The sequence below is a fragment of the Carassius gibelio genome, chromosome B13 (assembly GCF_023724105.1).
Source record: "Carassius gibelio isolate Cgi1373 ecotype wild population from Czech Republic chromosome B13, carGib1.2-hapl.c, whole genome shotgun sequence".
In the NCBI taxonomy this organism is placed as follows: Eukaryota; Metazoa; Chordata; class Actinopteri; order Cypriniformes; family Cyprinidae; genus Carassius; species Carassius gibelio.
The window spans coordinates 2,759,714-2,776,750 of NC_068408.1; the positions used below are offsets into that span (position 1 = coordinate 2,759,714).

The window sequence follows — 17,037 nt, forward strand, 5'->3', positions numbered from 1 at the left end:
GGTCAAGAGTAATAAACCATTCATTAACCATGAGTAATTACACTTTTTAAAATGCTAATAACTTTTTAATGCATTAGCCTATTTGAAGGAAACTGGGCTCAAAATATTCCCTGGCTTATGCCGATAACATAGATACCAAATATACCACGGTAAGCTGAACTTCCGGTCCGCCATTTTGATTTATGTTGAAAACATACTTTTTCGAACTCCTCATCAACCGTATGTCCGATTTTCACCAAATTCGAATCAAATGATCTTCAGGCTATACTGATTCAAAGTTATGGATTTGGAGTCGATAGACAAAACCGTTTTCGCATACCACATCGACGAATTTGAGGCACAATGAGAAAATGACACTTGAGGCTGTATCCCTGGAATGCTTTGGCATATTGACACCAAACTTTGTGTGTGTCATTGAAAAGTCACACAGAGTACACCAAATTGATTTTATAACAGTGTCACCTATTGGTCAAGCTTGATAAACCAAGTAATCATGCTACTAGAGGTGGTATTGGTGTTTTTTTTTTTTTGCCATTTCAAATACAATAATTCCAAAATTGCTGTTATTGCTCATTAATGTATTTGGTGTGATGCTTTATGCAATGCTTAGCTACTACATTTGCCGTTGGAGTGCTTGGCCCCGTAATTGCTGCTTGCAGCTATATTTATTATTCTTCCTCTTCTTCCACCCCAAGTCTATGGTAGCCCATAGAACCGATTGCGGGAAAGTTGTATAATTTGGCACACTAATAGAGGACTGTCTGAACATTAACCGTAGCAAATTTGAAGTCTCTAACTCAAACTCTCTAGCGCCACCAATTGTCTAAACTTTCAAAAACTTGATGCTAATAACTCTTGAACCGTAAGCCACAAAATGAAAATTCTTTTTTCCTGTGATTCCTTGGCTCATGCCGAGTCGAATGGACACCGAAATTCAAAAATCGCAAGGCTTAGTTTTTTCGCTATCGTCAATTGTTCGTAAAACCTACTTTTTCGAACTCGTCCTAGGCCGTTGCACCGATTGTCACGAAAATTGAATCAGATAATCTTCAGACCATGCTGGCAAAATGTTATGGAATTCAAGTTGATTTCTCAAACCGTTTCCGAATAGCTCATGAACGAATTCTTCGAAAAGCACGCAAACGTGAACGTGAGGCTATATCTCCGCAACGGTTTGGCCTATTGAGACCAATCTTGGTGGGTCTTATAACAACCATTCCCTGGGACTACCTGCAGTGTTTCGACGCTGTGCCCCCTAGTGGTCAGGAGATATGAAAAATGCATGTTTTTGCTCATAACTTCTGAACGGTTTTGCCAAAAATCACAAAAGTGGTGTCTTTAGATTCAGTGCATCATTCCGAGTCGAATGATACCGAATTTTCCCAATTCGGCCATTTTGGGCGTCGGCCATTTTGGATTTAGTTGTAAATTGCTGTATCTTAAGAATGAAGTTCCGTATCGTTTCGCAAATAATTACAAAAATGTCCGGCTCCATGCCCTGAATGTACACAAAAAAATTGGGGGCAGCGCCACCTTGTGGTCAATAGTTATAACGATTTTTTCGAAAAATGCTAATAACTTTTGCATACATTAGCCTATTGTAACAAAGCTGATGTTGATAGATTCCTTGGGTCATGCCGAGAACACCGATACCCCATTTGTCAATTTTGGCAAAATTTCCTGTCCGCCATTTTGATTCATGTTGAAAACCTACTTTTTCGAACTCCTCCTAGACCGTTGCTCAGATTTTCACCAAATTTGATTTGGATCATCTTCAGACCATGCTGGCAAAAAGTTATGGAATTTGTGTCGATACACTTAACCGTTTTCAATTAGCGTACCAACGAATTTGCTGGAAAGATGCCAAACTGCATCTGAGGCTGTATCTCTGCAAAGGTTGGAGATATTTACACAAAACTTAATATGTGACATTGTCACATCACATTGACCACGCCACATCATTTTGGTCACAGCGCCACCTATTGGTCAAGAGTAATAAACCAATTAATAACCGCTAATTAATACATTTCCAATAATGCTAATAACTTTTGATTGCATTAGCCTATTATCATGAAACATGTCTCAAAATGTTCCTTGGGACATGCCGACAACATACATACCAATTATGTCATATTAAGCAAAACTTCCTGTCCGCCATTTTGATTCATGTTGAAAACCTTTTTTTTTTAACTCATCCTCAACCGTTTGTCTGATTTTCACCAAAATTGAATCAGATCATCTTCAGACCGTGCTGACAAAAAGTCATGGATTTCGTGTCAATAGACGAAACCGTTTTTGTACAGCGCTGCTTCAGATGTCAGGCATCTTCACAAAATGAGTCTGAGGCTATATCTCTGCAAAGCTTTGTTGTAATTAAGCCAAACTTGTGTGTGCCATTGTCTAACATGGAGAATAGGCTCACAGACACTCACACACAGAAATGAAATGGTTCAACTATTATATGAATAATCAATAAGCATGATTACACACACACACACACACACACACACACACACAGAGAAGTACATGCACACACATTTTGTTGTATGTAGATATTTGAAATAAATTATAGGTGACTCACAACTCACAGAAAGACTTCTTTTCTTACATTTCTATGTCAGGTTTCATTGCATTCATATTCTGACATAATAGTAAACATTTGATATACATGTATGAATAAATTGTTGAACTTTCACTCAATGTGATCTTAAATGCTTGAACAGTAATATTAAATAATAGTAATATATATTTTTCTAGATGAATCAATCATCGAGACAATGAACTGTAATGTTTTAGTCTTTAGTGAGCCCATTAGTGGTCTTCCAGTGACATCTAGTGGTCGTAAATGCAATTTATCATACAACACTGTCTCTTTAACCTTTATAACTGTTATATGTTGTCTTAATTTCATTCCAAAGAAGCATACGCAATTTATGTATAATTTCACAGTCTAGATAATAGTACTGCACTGATTTTAAATAACCTAGATATGGATGACAGTAAAAGAATAGAACAGAATTACAGACACACACAAACATGAAATGTTTAAACTACTATATTAATACTCAATAAGCATGCTTAAACCCACACACAGATGCACACATTTTGTTATATATATAGATAATTAAAATAAATGATGGGTGATAAAACCTATTGCAAGTCTTCTGTTTTTATGGGCTTCTATGTCATTTTTCAGGTTTCATTGCAATCATAATCTGGCATAATTATAAACATTAGATATATCTGTATGAATAAATTGGTAAACTTTGACTCAATGTGATCTGAAATGCTTGAACAGTAATATTAAATAATAGTAATATACATTTTTTCTAGATGAATCCCTCAACAAGCCCATAAACTGTAATGTTTTAGTCTTTAGTGAGCTCATTAGTGGTCTTCCGGTGACATCTAGTGGTTATAATTGCAATTTTTTATTCAACACTGGGTTTTGAAGCTTTATAAATATTACAGTGTTCTTTTTTACCTAATCTCTGTTAAATTTTGCATGATTGTTTAGAAAAAATACAGATCTAATGCATGTGTGATTATATTACCCCCTTTTTTTTTGCAGTTTAATGCCATTCACAACAGAAATCTTTTGTTTTTTAGGCCATTTTAACTGTTATAGCACCAGCTATTTTCTCATCTTAATGAAACTTTGCATGCTTGGTGGGTCATCTTTCACATGTTATAACCAAGTTTCATAAAGTTTTGAGTTTTTGTTTCAGTTTTATAGGCTTTAGGTTACATGTGGCCACGGCCCTTTCCTAAATGACCTCTTATAGCTAACCAAAGGACAAAATGCAACATATTTTTGAAAATTATTGATCTAGAGAGTCCAGAGAATATTATTGCAGTGGTTTGATCAAGACTGAACAAAAAACCAGGTGACCCAAAACATTCAAATTCGTGGACCAATTTTACGAAAAAGGCTATAACTCGGGAACAAAATGAGATATCTTCACCAAACTCAGAACTCATATGCATGAACAAAAACTTTAGTCAAATTATTTTTTTTTTTCCATATCTGCCACTTGGTGGCACTACAGGATGAAAAAAAATCAAATGGCTATAACTAAGCAACCGTTGATCCAATCAACTTGAAAATTGATATGGCCCAATGTGGCACAAGTGCTCTATGAGGAATTTCACTTATCTTAAAAAACATGGCCGCCATTGGCCAAACAACTTTAAGCACCTATTTGACAAGGTTAATGGAAGTCGATCGGAACGAAACTCGGTGGGCATGTTCGACTCATTGCCCTAAAGGTCTGTAAGTATTTTGAAAGAAATTGCCCACAACATTGTCACCTCCCACAGAACACAACAAAGCGATTTGATTACAGCGCCACCTATTTTCCAAAAATGATAATGCATCATTTTACTGGAGTTTTACTGGCTGTTTCAATTACACTCTTCCAATAATTGCTTTTCTTACTCGTTGCATTTGGTCTGATGCTCCATGCCATGCTTAGCTCCTCGCTGTGGAACTTTTATTAACGATTTTCAGCCATTTCAATAACAATCATGCAATTATTAATTTCATTATTCATTGTTGCATTTGGTCTGATGCTACATATACTTAGCTCCTGATGTTGCCGCTGGAATGCTTGGCCCCGTGATTGCTGCTTGCAGCTATATTTATTCTTCTTCTTCTTCTTCTTCCGCCGCAAGTCTATGGCAGCCCATAGAACCGTTTGCGGGAAAGTTGTATAATTTGGCACACTGATAGAGGACAGTCCCAACATTAACTATAGCAAATTTGAAGCCTCTAACTCCTACTCTCTAGCGCCACCACTTGTCCAAACTTTCAATGTTTGTATGCTAATAACTTTTGAACCGTAAGCCAGAAAATGGAAATTCTTTTTTCCTCTGAATCCTTGGCTCAGGCCAAGTCGAATGAACCCTAAAATTCAAAAATCGCAAGGTTTAGTTTTTTCGCTATTTTCAATTATTCGAAAAACCTACTTTTTCGAACTCGTCCTAGACGGTTAGTCCGATTGCCACGAAAATTGGCTCAGATCATCTTCAGACCATGCTGGCAAAAAGTTATGGAATTCAAGTTGATTCGTCCAACTGTTGTCGAATGACACGTAAACAAATTTGACGAAAAGCACGCAAACATGCACGTGAGGCTATATCCCGGCAACGGTTTGTCATATTGAGACCAAACTTGGCGTGTGTTATAACAAGCATGAACTGAGACTACCTGCTGTGTTTCGACACAGCGCCACCTAGTGGTCAGGAGATATGAAAAATGCATATTTTGGCTTATAACTACTGAATGGTTTGGCCAAAAATCACACAACTGGTCTCTTTAGATTCAGTGAGTCATGTCGAGTCGAATGATATCCAATTTTCCTGTGTCGGCCATTTTAGGCGTCGGCCATTTTGAATTATGTTTCAAAATGCTGTATTTTTTGAACGCAGCATCGTATCGTTTCGCAAATAATTACAAAAATATTCGGCTCCATGCCCTGAAGGTACTCAAAAAGTTTGGTGGCAGCGCCACCTTGTGGCCAATAGTTATAATGAAATATCACATAAACGCTAATAACTTTTGAATAAATTAGTCTATTAAAATTAAAATGGTCTCGCTATATTCTGTGGGTCATGCCGAGAGTATTGATACCAATAATGTGAAAATTGGCCTTACTTCCTGTCCGCCATTTTGCTTAATGTTGAAAACCTACTTTTTCGAACTCCTCCTAGACCGTTAGCCCAATTTTCACCAAATTTGACGTGAATCATCTTCAGACCATGCTGGCAAAAAGTTATGGATTTTGTGTCGATATACGTAACGGTTCTGATTTAGCGCATCAACGAATTTGCTGGAAGGGTGCCAAAATGCATTTGAGGCTGTATCTCTGCAACACTTTGACATATTTGCACCAAACTTTGTATGTGTCATCGCCACCTCACACTGACCATGCCACATAAATTTGGTAACAGCGCCACCTATTGGTCAAGAGTAATAAACCATTCATTAACCTTGAGTAATTACACTTTTTAAAATGCTAATAACTTTTTAATGCATTAGCCTATTTGAAGGAAACTGGGCTCAAAATATTCCCTGGCTTATGCCGATAACATAGATACCAAATATACCACAGTAAGCTGAACTTCCGGTCCGCCATTTTGATTTATGTTGAAAACATACTTTTTCGAACTCCTCATCAACCGTATGTCCGATTTTCACCAAATTCGAATCAAATGATCTTCAGGCTATACTGATTCAAAGTTATGGATTTTGAGTCGATAGACAAAACCGTTTTCGCATACCACATCGACGAATTTGAGGCACAATGAGAAAATGACACTTGAGGCTGTATCCCTGGAATGCTTTGGCATATTGACACCAAACTTTGTGTGTGTCATTGAAAAGTCACACAGAGTACACCATATTGATTTTATAACAGTGTCACCTATTGGTCAAGCTTGATAAACCAAGTAATCATGCTACTAGAGGTGGTATTGGTGTTTTGTTTTTTTTTGCCATTTCAAATACAATAATTCCAAAATTGCTGTTATTGCTCATTAATGTATTTGGTGTGATGCTTTATGCAATGCTTAGCTACTACATTTGTCGTTGGAGTGCTTGGCCCCGTAATTGCTGCTTGCAGCTATATTTATTATTATTATTATTACTACTACCACTACTGTTTTTTTTTCAGTATCCATAAAATTTTTTAAAAAAAATCGGTTAATTAATCGCTATCGGCCAGTGTGGTCCAGCCTAGCTATCGGTATCGGCAAAATCCAATATCGAGCGACCTCTAGTGTGTGTGTGTGTGTGTGTGTATATAAAAAAATATATATATGTATATATTAGGGGTGACCCCAAATGGTCGACATTTCGATGCTTCGATTCGAGGAGCCTGATTCAACTACCAATCTCACAGTCGAATATTCGTGGGCTGTTATGATTATGCTATTCTGACTATATGTGAGCGCTCAAATGTCTGATTTCACATAGAACTTACGGTTTTCTCCTTATAAGCTAATGTACAGCCTATTATGAAAAAGCCGTAAATAAGATTCTGAAAAAAAAGAAGCTTCAAATAAATATTTTAAAGTGAGTAAATAAATCCAAGCACCCCTATAGATTATAGTCAATCAATTCATTGTAGTACTGCGGTGATAACTCTTCACCGCGCAGCACGAGCAGGACAAACAACAAAGCAGAATATTAATAACTATGACTGAACTGTCACACCCAAACCATTAAAATGAGAACACCATTATAATAAAACGCTGTGAATTTTTAGAGTTTAGCTGACGTTTTTCTGCACATTGTTTCGTGAAGTACGCGTCCAAAAAATGAGTTCATTCAGAGCCGCACAGACATATTAATTTGCATTCGGGCTCTTTTTGCAAAAAACCTATAAGTCCTAATATTAACGTTATGTTGTATAACTAACGAAGCGTATTCTACATGAAATTATGAGTTTAATCCCATTGATTAAAAACATGATATCAAATGCTCACAATACTGGTCATCTTTAGCACACACATGAAATAACTGTTCAATAAATGAATATGGAACCTACTCATTTTTAGTGCACAAATATGATGTTTACATTTCTTTGAAACTCTCTGTTTCACTGTACATGCAAACTAAGGGTGGAGTGGTTTTCTGCATGCTGCACAAGCTGGAACTTTTCTTGTAATGTTTTGATCTAATCCTTGACATCAGATCTGTACAGTCCGAGTTCACGTACAAAACACTGCAAGCAAAAACAAGATCTGCTTTTTGACCTTTTTTGCAACAGAAGGAAAATGACACTTCTGCAAACCCACTGTTGTTATTCTGTGACCGGCCTCAGTTACCAGTGCCAACGCTAACATGTGTGACTTCCTGTGCTGCTTTGCATGTATGAGCGATGGATACGGGGTGAGAACGTGTTAATTAGATGCTGGCCAGTTTTCCTGCCAGGCTCATGAAAACATATGATCCGCAGCAGTCTGTCGACTAATGAACTAGTGTTAAAATGACTCAAACCCAGATAATGAACTGAGAAAAGCACCAAAAAGTTTGTTCTTTGAAAACATGTGCATGTGATGTCTTGAACATCAAATGTAGTTTTGTGCAATAGTGTGTGCAATTACTATTGACAATTGAAAACTTCAGCATTTCTTGTTAGTGATGCACCGATCTTGATTTTTCCTTTTGCAGATGTTTTACAAGCAAATGAGCTCATTCTAAAACAGGGTTTTTTAGGACAGCAGAGTCTGAATCATTACGGTCATTAGACTACTGCTGCGTCCAAAGCCAAATACTTCACAGTAGCTACTACATTTGGTTTGAAACTTGCTTTGTGACTGTAAAAAATGAGAGTACATTCGATGTAGTATGAATGAAATTTGCAAACTACATAACCATAGTCTGTGGTGTATATTTTAATTCTGAGATTTTTGTAGATCATTTGTCTCAGGGGTTTTAGATTAGGCTTAGTAGCTTTAGTAGTCAGCACCTGCTGCTAGATGTAAGCACTTGTTTTGAAGGGCTCTTAGAAGTTTTAAAAGTGCATTTTCCTGTCGGTTATTTTAATGTCACAGCTCAGTATAGTCACTATAGTGAGAGTTTGAGATGGTGTTTGTTCTAGCAGAGAGCCTTTCAGTGTGGACTTTTCATTTTCATTTTCCTGCATCTCCAGAGAGATTTGTCACATGACATTTGCAGCTCAGGTGATTGGTTCCAAAATCTGTATGTGGAACGTAAGTGACTGTAAAAGATCCCAGTGAGCAGAAGAACTTTGCATCCCTTGATCTGTTTGTTCAGTCAGATTGAACCTTGATTTGATTCTGCATGAACTTCTCTTTCTCTCAAATTAGTTAGAGCTCCATCCGCCTTGCCTTCCTGTTTCTCTGTCCTTTCTGTTTAATTTTAGTTTTCCTGTCATGTTCATCTTCTGTTCGTCTCATCTCGTCCATCTCTTTTTCTCCTGTGTCCCATGTTTCCAGCCTCTTGCTGTCCTTTGGGTCCCTCACCATCATCTTCTGCTCTGGTTCTGATAGTGGGACCCTGATTGTCTGGTGAGTGTCTGAAACCTGCAGAAGGTCATGACCTCTGCCACCTTCAATAACCCTGCCTTGAAAGTGTATGGACACAAGATTAAGGTGTGTTAAACTGTTTTAAATAGGCTGATGCTTGTGATCTGTGGCTTGCTATTTTGGATATCTTAGAATATTTGAAGGGAACAACCCCCCCCCCCCCCCCCCCTAATACTTAATATTTCTTAATTTTGCTTTTGACTGAGGTAAGGGACATCGGTAACAATTTACAAGTTTTTGTTTTTTATAACATTATCAAAAAGGAACACAAAAGAAGATATTTTGAAGAAAAGACACTGGACCTCATTGACTTTAATTGTATGATCAAATACAACACTTTTCTTAGAAACTTTTCAAAATCTCTTGCTTTCTTTAGTTGAAAACAAATGAAGTCCTTTGGGTTTGGAACAACATTAGTAAAAGATGAGAGAACATTAACTTTAACATTAGTTGATAAAAATACAACTGGTTATCGTTAGTTCATGCTGGCTCAGATATAACTTTTTATTTTAATAATGTACTATATTAGTAAATGCTGAAATTAACATTAACTAAGACTAATAAATGCTTCATATTAACTAATGTAGTATACAAGTTGAGTTTGAAAATAACTCTATTTAAAAAGATGGAGTCCAAGCATGTTTATATTTACTCGGTTGTGCAAAATAAGATAATACGGTTTGCAGAAGACTAAGATTTGTTTTTACATAAAAAGATTGTTTCCGCATCCGGCAGATGGCAGGTTTATCATCTAAGCTTCACTACAAAATTGAATTGGATTCACCCCCAGGCCTGCCCCCAAATACATTTTTTGGGTTGAAATATGACCCTTGATGTGTTCTTGACAAGTTTCATGAGATTCACATGTTATTTTTTTTATTTATTTACTTACGGTGGGTTGAAACATGACATGGTATGTTCTCGGACAGCTTTCATGAGATTCATTCATTTAGACCAAGATAGTATGTGATCTGAAGCACAGCCACAAGTGAAGATTATTATGAAGGGGTCATTTGAGGTGACTGCACATGAAAACTAGGAAGTGTTTTGTTTGCACACAGCAGTTGAAACAGGTCTGTAGGAAACTGAGCCACTGACATAAGCTCTAGACATGATTTTACTGTCATTTTGAGAGATGACTGATGATTTCTATCACAATATTACCTGAATAATGCAGAAAGCAGAACATATGAGATAAAAATCCTGTTAAAAGTGCATATTTCCTCTTTGTTTTGGGGCTGAAGACTTGATTGTGTTTTTGACAGTTAGTTATTTTTGAGATTCACACAGAACAGTCATGTTTGTGATTAATGTGTGTAATTACATTGTACAATAACATTGTATAATTTCTTTACATTTGTTCTGGTTTGGCACTTAATTTTTAACAGAATTAATTGATTCATTAATTGTGTGTGGTTGTAGGTTTGCAAAGGGGTGGAACATTTCTGGTAAATTTCTATAACTTTGCAGAATTTTTGGAATCTTTGGAGGATTTTTTTTTTGTCGGTTTTGTCCACATGAAATGCTTTTGTAGAAGCTGTGTATTAGTGAAGTGACTCCCGGTCAGACAGCTGGAGGATCAGTCAAGCCTGTGACCGCATTAACACATCCCCCACGGTTACCAGTTTATAGGGTCAGGTGACCACTCAATCTGCAAATGCAAATCCTGGGAAGATCAGACATTCCATACATGCCTGTGATTTCTGATGTATAGGTAATACATCATTGAAATGATGGATCATTAAGATTATTACAAGACTATATATATATATATATATATATATATATATATATATATAAATGATTATTATTATTGGTAGTAGTAGTATTAATATAACTTACTGTATTTTGTAATTTTACCGTAATTTTTTAATATATATATATGTTACATTTTTGTGAAAATATGAACTTTCTTGACCAATTTCATGTGATTATGCATAATAATATGGAAGAATCCCACAAAATCTGTAAAGACTTTTTCAAGAGTCATGTTTTAATCCCAATAGTGAATGAATGAAGAATACGATTTATTTATTTAAGCGATTGATTGATTGAAATATGACCCTTAACAAGTCATTGACAGACTTCATGAGATTCATTTATACTACTATTATGAAAGAACCTCACAAAACCATTGAGAAAAAGAATTTTTCAAGGGTCATATTTTAAGTCAAAATAAAAACAGACAGTATGATTTATTTATCTTATCTTTTCTTGATTTCTTTCTATTATTTTATTGGTAGTATGTGTGGTGTGTGATGTGAGGCACAGCCGTGCTCACGAAGAGCGTCTGGCCTCTTACTCACTCGCTCATGTGAGTGGAAGTTGATCCATGTAATGTGATTATTCTGTGTCTGTACCAGTAAATGGAGAAACAGAGATGTCTTTGGGTGCTCTGAGTTGTCACTGGTCGACTGAATGAAGGAAAAGACTTGTTGATCAAAACTGGCCTAAGGCAATGCGTGTCTCATTTTGATACGTTTGTGTAAAAATATAATACTTTTATTGCTCGTTTAATGTGCTACTAAATTCACAAAGCAAAGCTGCCATGCAAAAGCATTTTTCTTGTGCTTGTTCAATTAAATCAGCATTATTTTTACCATCATTCAAAAGTTCTATGTTTGAACAAACTCCTAACCAACCGTCTATACTAAACTGTGCTTTCTTCAGAAAATGCCAACATCTAATTTGTCTGTGAAATCAAATCTCCTTCATAACAGAGATGTATATTGTTGTTTTTCTCTGATTTCAGGTCAGTCTTCAGTGTTTGGAGAGTTTTCTCTGCACGTTTCACTGTGTGCGACAACTCAGTGACCCGAGAGCAAAGGATGCGCTCAAATTCTGGTAAGCAGTCTTCTTTTTCAAGATGATCCAGACGTCTAAGTGTCTTCAGTCGACAGCTTGTGCTCAAATAAATGGCTACTCCAAAAATTGTGAAAATCAGGTTTTCTTTTGATCACGTCTGTCAAGCAGAATTTTGAATAACATCATTGTTGTTTGACTGTTTTTGTCACTAAATAAAAACACTGACTCGATGCGTCTTTGAGCTATTTTTAGCACAGATCACAGTTCCTGAGCAGTGTTTCTAATTAATTTATTTATTTATTTTGTGTGTGTGTGTAATTTCCCCAATTACAGATTTGCAGTCAGTCAGTTGAACTGTTTAGATGAACTAAAATCATAGCAAGCTGCGACAGAGCTCATTGTGTTGAGAGAAGCTGATCGTTTGAGGCCAGTGATAAAAGACTTTCTTTCTCTGGCAAAGTGGCTACATGCCGTGTGCTCAATTAAGAGTGTTTTCTCAGCTCCTAATCTTTATCTTGTGATAATGTGCAGTTCCTGGAACTTTAGCCGAGACACATGAACTGGACCAAGCTTCAGCCTATAAGTGTGCGATTATTGCATATGAAACCCTTTGACCCGTTCAAAACTTTTATCTGATTTGAGGGAGATAATAAAGGAATTGCTTTGTTAGAGCAATAGTTCACCTAGAAATTAGAAGTTGGGTGAATTATTCACACTTTTGTTCTTGCAAACTTCTGATTTTCCATGGATATTGAATCACTTTTACTCTGTCCCATGTCACAAAGTCATACTGGCAAACTGGGACAGGGAGATACTGGGAAAGTGGGATAGCATATCAAGTTATGAGTTTATTATTAACTTGCACAGCGATTGTAATGATAATAAAATGGGAGTGTAGTGCAGTGTACATAATATAGGGTGTTTACATGTGTTTATTGCCCAGAGTATTTGCATTTCATTAAATACACTGTGCTTAACATTTATTAAACCACCACCCAATGTAAGTTTTGTGCTACATCTGCCCTAGACTAACAGTACTGGTGATTGCTAAATTCATTTTTAATGTTCCTGTAATGGTTAATCCACCAGTATGAGTAAGCTTTTCAATCATAGTAGAGTTTTGGGCTTATTTTGTATGAATAAAGCCTATTTACTGTAGTTGTTTCAGTTTGTCATTTGCCTAATAAATGAAAATAAACTGTTTAGTTTTAGTTTTTGACAGAGTCCTAATATATTTGTGTTTTCTCTTTATTATGACAGGTGGTCTAATAAATATAAGCACTGTATTTCAGAATCAATTTCTTAGTGTTTTATTGTCTTCATATAATTATTAATTAATTATTGTCCCAGTATGAAAGTATTACTTGGAAAAAATTTACTTAATATTTCTTTATTTTGCTTTTGACTGAGGTAAGGGACATCGGTAACAATTTACAAGTTTTAGTTTTTTATAACATTATCAAAAAGGAACACAAAAGAAGATATTTTGAAGAAAAGACACTGGACTTCATTGACTTTAATTGTATGATCAAATACAACACTTTTCTTAGAAACTTTTCAAAATCTCTTGCTTTCTTTAGTTGAAAACAAATGAAGTCCTTTGGGTTTGGAACAACATTAGTAAAAGATGAGAGAACATTAACTTTAACATTAGTTGATAAAAATACAACTTGTTATCGTTAGTTCATGCTGGCTCAGATATAACTTTTTATTTTAATAATGTACTATATTAGTAAATGCTGAAATTAACATTAACTAAGACTAATAAATGCTTCATATGAACTAATGTAGTATACAAGTTGAGTTTGAAATTAACTGTATTTAAAAAGATGGAGTCCAAGCATGTTTATATTTACTCGGTTGTGCAAAATAAGATAATACGGTTTGCAGAAGACTAAGATTTGTTTTTACATAAAAGGATTGTTTCCGCATCCGGCAGATGGCAGGTTTATCATCTAAGCTTCACTACAAAATTGAATTGGGTTCACCCCCAGGCCTGCCCAGAAGTTTGCTTCCCAGCCTGCCCCTGTGCAACCATGTGACATCACATGCTTTCATGTGATGCACTGATCAACTCAAAATCTGGAAAGCTTCCCTCTGAAATTCCAATTTAATGGAATTCCCGGAGCAGGACAGAAAATTCAGTCATTAGTGAAGCGTGGAGGCATGCGGATGTAGGCTTGATTCTTGCAGTTAAGCGGAGACCATGAGTGGAATATGTGGCTGAAGCACTGCAGACGATGAAGGAGATGTTGAATTTGACTGCGAGCTGGTTGTAGGAGGTACTGTCGCACCTGGAATAGTGTGTTTGTGTTTGGATATTGTAGATTTCAATGGAGGTGTATTTACTTGCCTGGAGAGAAAAAATGCATTTAAATTATTGTAGTTATACAAAACATAGTATAGTGTTTATGGAGTATATGTAGTAGATTTTGTGAGTATGTCACATTTAGTTTATTTAGTTAGATTTTTTTTTTTTCAAATTAAATAATAAACAAAATAATAAAGTGAAATCATCAACAAAATTCATCTTTGCATTGCAGAGGAAACACTGAAGCTGCATCTGAAGTGGAATAGATATATTTACCCACTGTTTAATGCAGCTCCGAGGGACATGGGATGCTTTAGCCTGCAGCTCCAAATGAAAGAAATAATGCTTTGATACATAAAACCATTAGTAGGTGTCATCAAGTCACTGGTAATAAGTGAGTCATTGTGACTGAACCAAATCATTTAAACAGTCATTTGCATGTTGTCATTGTTATTCAACAGTTGTATAAAATCACATTTGTAAAAAAACGGCACTCGATCTTCATGTGATATTGTTTAACTGTATGTAACAAAATGTTGCATTTTGCAATAAATGCGTTTTGATATTGAAATATGCAGAGAAAGAATGCACACATGCGTGCACTAGTCTAACCTACTAGACTAATGTATGCATGTAGGTGTGTTTTGTTTGATTTTAAAAAAATACTCGATAACGGCAAATCCTTAATATCTTCACAGTAATGAGGTTAGATCAATGTCTGGGAATTGTTATGCTTATTATGACCATTTGTTCTGCGATTTGGTAAAGTGAGCCGGCTGAAATCCTGTCCAGCGGTCGATGTGGTGGATGGAATAACTGGTTGATGTGATACAGTACACTGGGTCAGTGTCTGATGACAGGATCTGCTGTCCGTGTCCATGAAGCCTAATCCTGTTGTGTAACATCACTGTAGTTCCTCTCAGGCCTCACATAGTCATAGTCTGTGTGCATACCATATCCTACATTACACTGATCAAGTTTGATTAGTTAGCTGCATTATTGAAATGACTGGACTGGTGGGGTTAAATGGACTGCCAGCCTTTGTGAGATATTGGAAATATTGAACTTTTTTTTTTTTTGTGGCTCAAACCTAGTAAGCTTCTTACATAGACCACATCTGATCTGCAGAGGCTGTTGACAAATAGACAGACTCAGGGCTCCAGATTGTGACTAAAACGGTCGCATTTGCAATAGTTTGCGAGTGAAGTTTTTGCTGAGGTCGCCACTGGGGACTATATATTTACATGTAACGACTTAAAAATGTGCACATGATGACGTATTAAACAGAGACATCCAAGCTTTAGTCAACTTTGGATATTGGGAAAATCATTAACCATTCTCGTTTATGATAATTTATTAATATTGCTGCTTCTTATCAATATCTATATGCTGTGTTCTGTTTAATGCATGAATTTCATATTATTTGAAACGCACTTGCCATCCAGTAATCAAGTAATCTAAAGTATCTTATGAGATTGCATAATTAATCATATGTAAACATAAATACAGTAGAAGCATACTAGATTATAACAAAAACAGATTTTCTTGTATTTAAATCTATTTATATAGAAGAATTTATGGGACATGAAACCAGCTGAGCAGTTTCACTTGTTTTTATTTTCTTGTTAATTTATTCAAAAAGAGAACTGCAGTGTATGTGAAACTACAGCAGAGCTGTGGCAAGTTCCAGCAGGTGATTTACATGTATTCATGTTCTGGGTTTCTCTCCTCCCTCAGCTCGGACATGAGTGGGGCCAGTAACACCCTGGCACGGGAGTTCCTGACCGATGTGCACCAGCTGTGTAGTGCGGTGGTCCAGCGGGCCGAGGATGAGGAGGAGAGTCACATGGTGGCACTGGGAGAGTATCTGGTGCGTGGACGTGGGTTCCTGCTCCTCAGCACCCTGGACTCTGTCATTGACCAGGTCAGTCAGAGAAGCTTCATTTGATATACGATACTTTAACCTTAAAATGAACCTTAAAGCCTACTAAAGCATCTAGATGATCAACATGATCAGAACGTTACTGAAAACCCTGTTCTGGAATCTACTGCATGTCTTCTGTCGACTGAGTGATCATTTAAACTTTTTCTGCAAGTAAAAGGTGTTTTAGTATAATTGTGCAAACGTCCACCTTCTTTTTTTCTTTAAAATCTTTACAGATATAAAAAAAAATAAACATAAGAATATCTTTTATCCAAAGTTTTAAAATTGCTTGTTTTTATTTTTGTTATAATTTTTCTTCATGATTATTTTCCTTTCTTTTATGTAAAGCACTTTGAATTACCATTGTGTACAAAATATGCTATATAAATAAACTTGCCTTGGCTTATGCGAAATAATCACATCCAAAATAAAAGTTTTTGTATACATAATATATATGTGTGTACTGTGTATTTTTATTATGGAGATATAAATACACACAAATGCATGTATATATGCAAGAAAAATGTAATGTTTATAAATTTAAAATATAATATATTATAAATATATTAAATATATTTATATATGATAATAATTTATGTGATTATAAATATATAAAAAAATTATTCTATATGTATTTGTCTTTTTATATATATATATATATATATATATATATATATATATATATATATATATATATATATACACACACATATATTATGTAAAAAAAAAAACTTAATTTGGATGCGATTAATCATTTAATCAAATATGATCCATCAGGCCTTCGAGGAATGTTTACTTGCTCTCAGTCATCATTTTTTTGCATTGCATTATGTTTTTATTACCAATCTATGAATTAAAAAATAATTTTACTAAGACATATTATTGGAAATATAAAGTGACCACTGATATTTATATAATTTTATGTAAGTATCTTTCTTACTGT

The 17,037-nt window shown here is 35.5% G+C and overlaps 1 protein-coding gene across 4 annotated transcripts in view; it reads left to right on the plus strand.

Moving 5' to 3' along the window:
* The window catches only part of lyst (lysosomal trafficking regulator), a 96,447-nt gene that overhangs the window by 23,181 nt on the left and 56,229 nt on the right, over positions 1–17,037 (plus strand). For 3 of the 4 annotated variants that reach the window (XM_052572976.1, XM_052572977.1, XM_052572979.1), the window contains 2 exons: positions 11,807–11,898; positions 15,908–16,094. In XM_052572976.1, coding sequence (XP_052428936.1) covers positions 11,807–11,898; positions 15,908–16,094 — 279 coding nt within the window. Of the gene's footprint in view, positions 1–8,964; positions 9,037–11,806; positions 11,899–15,907; positions 16,095–17,037 lie in introns of all 4 variants that reach the window. The other variant, XM_052572978.1, reaches the window with a different exon arrangement.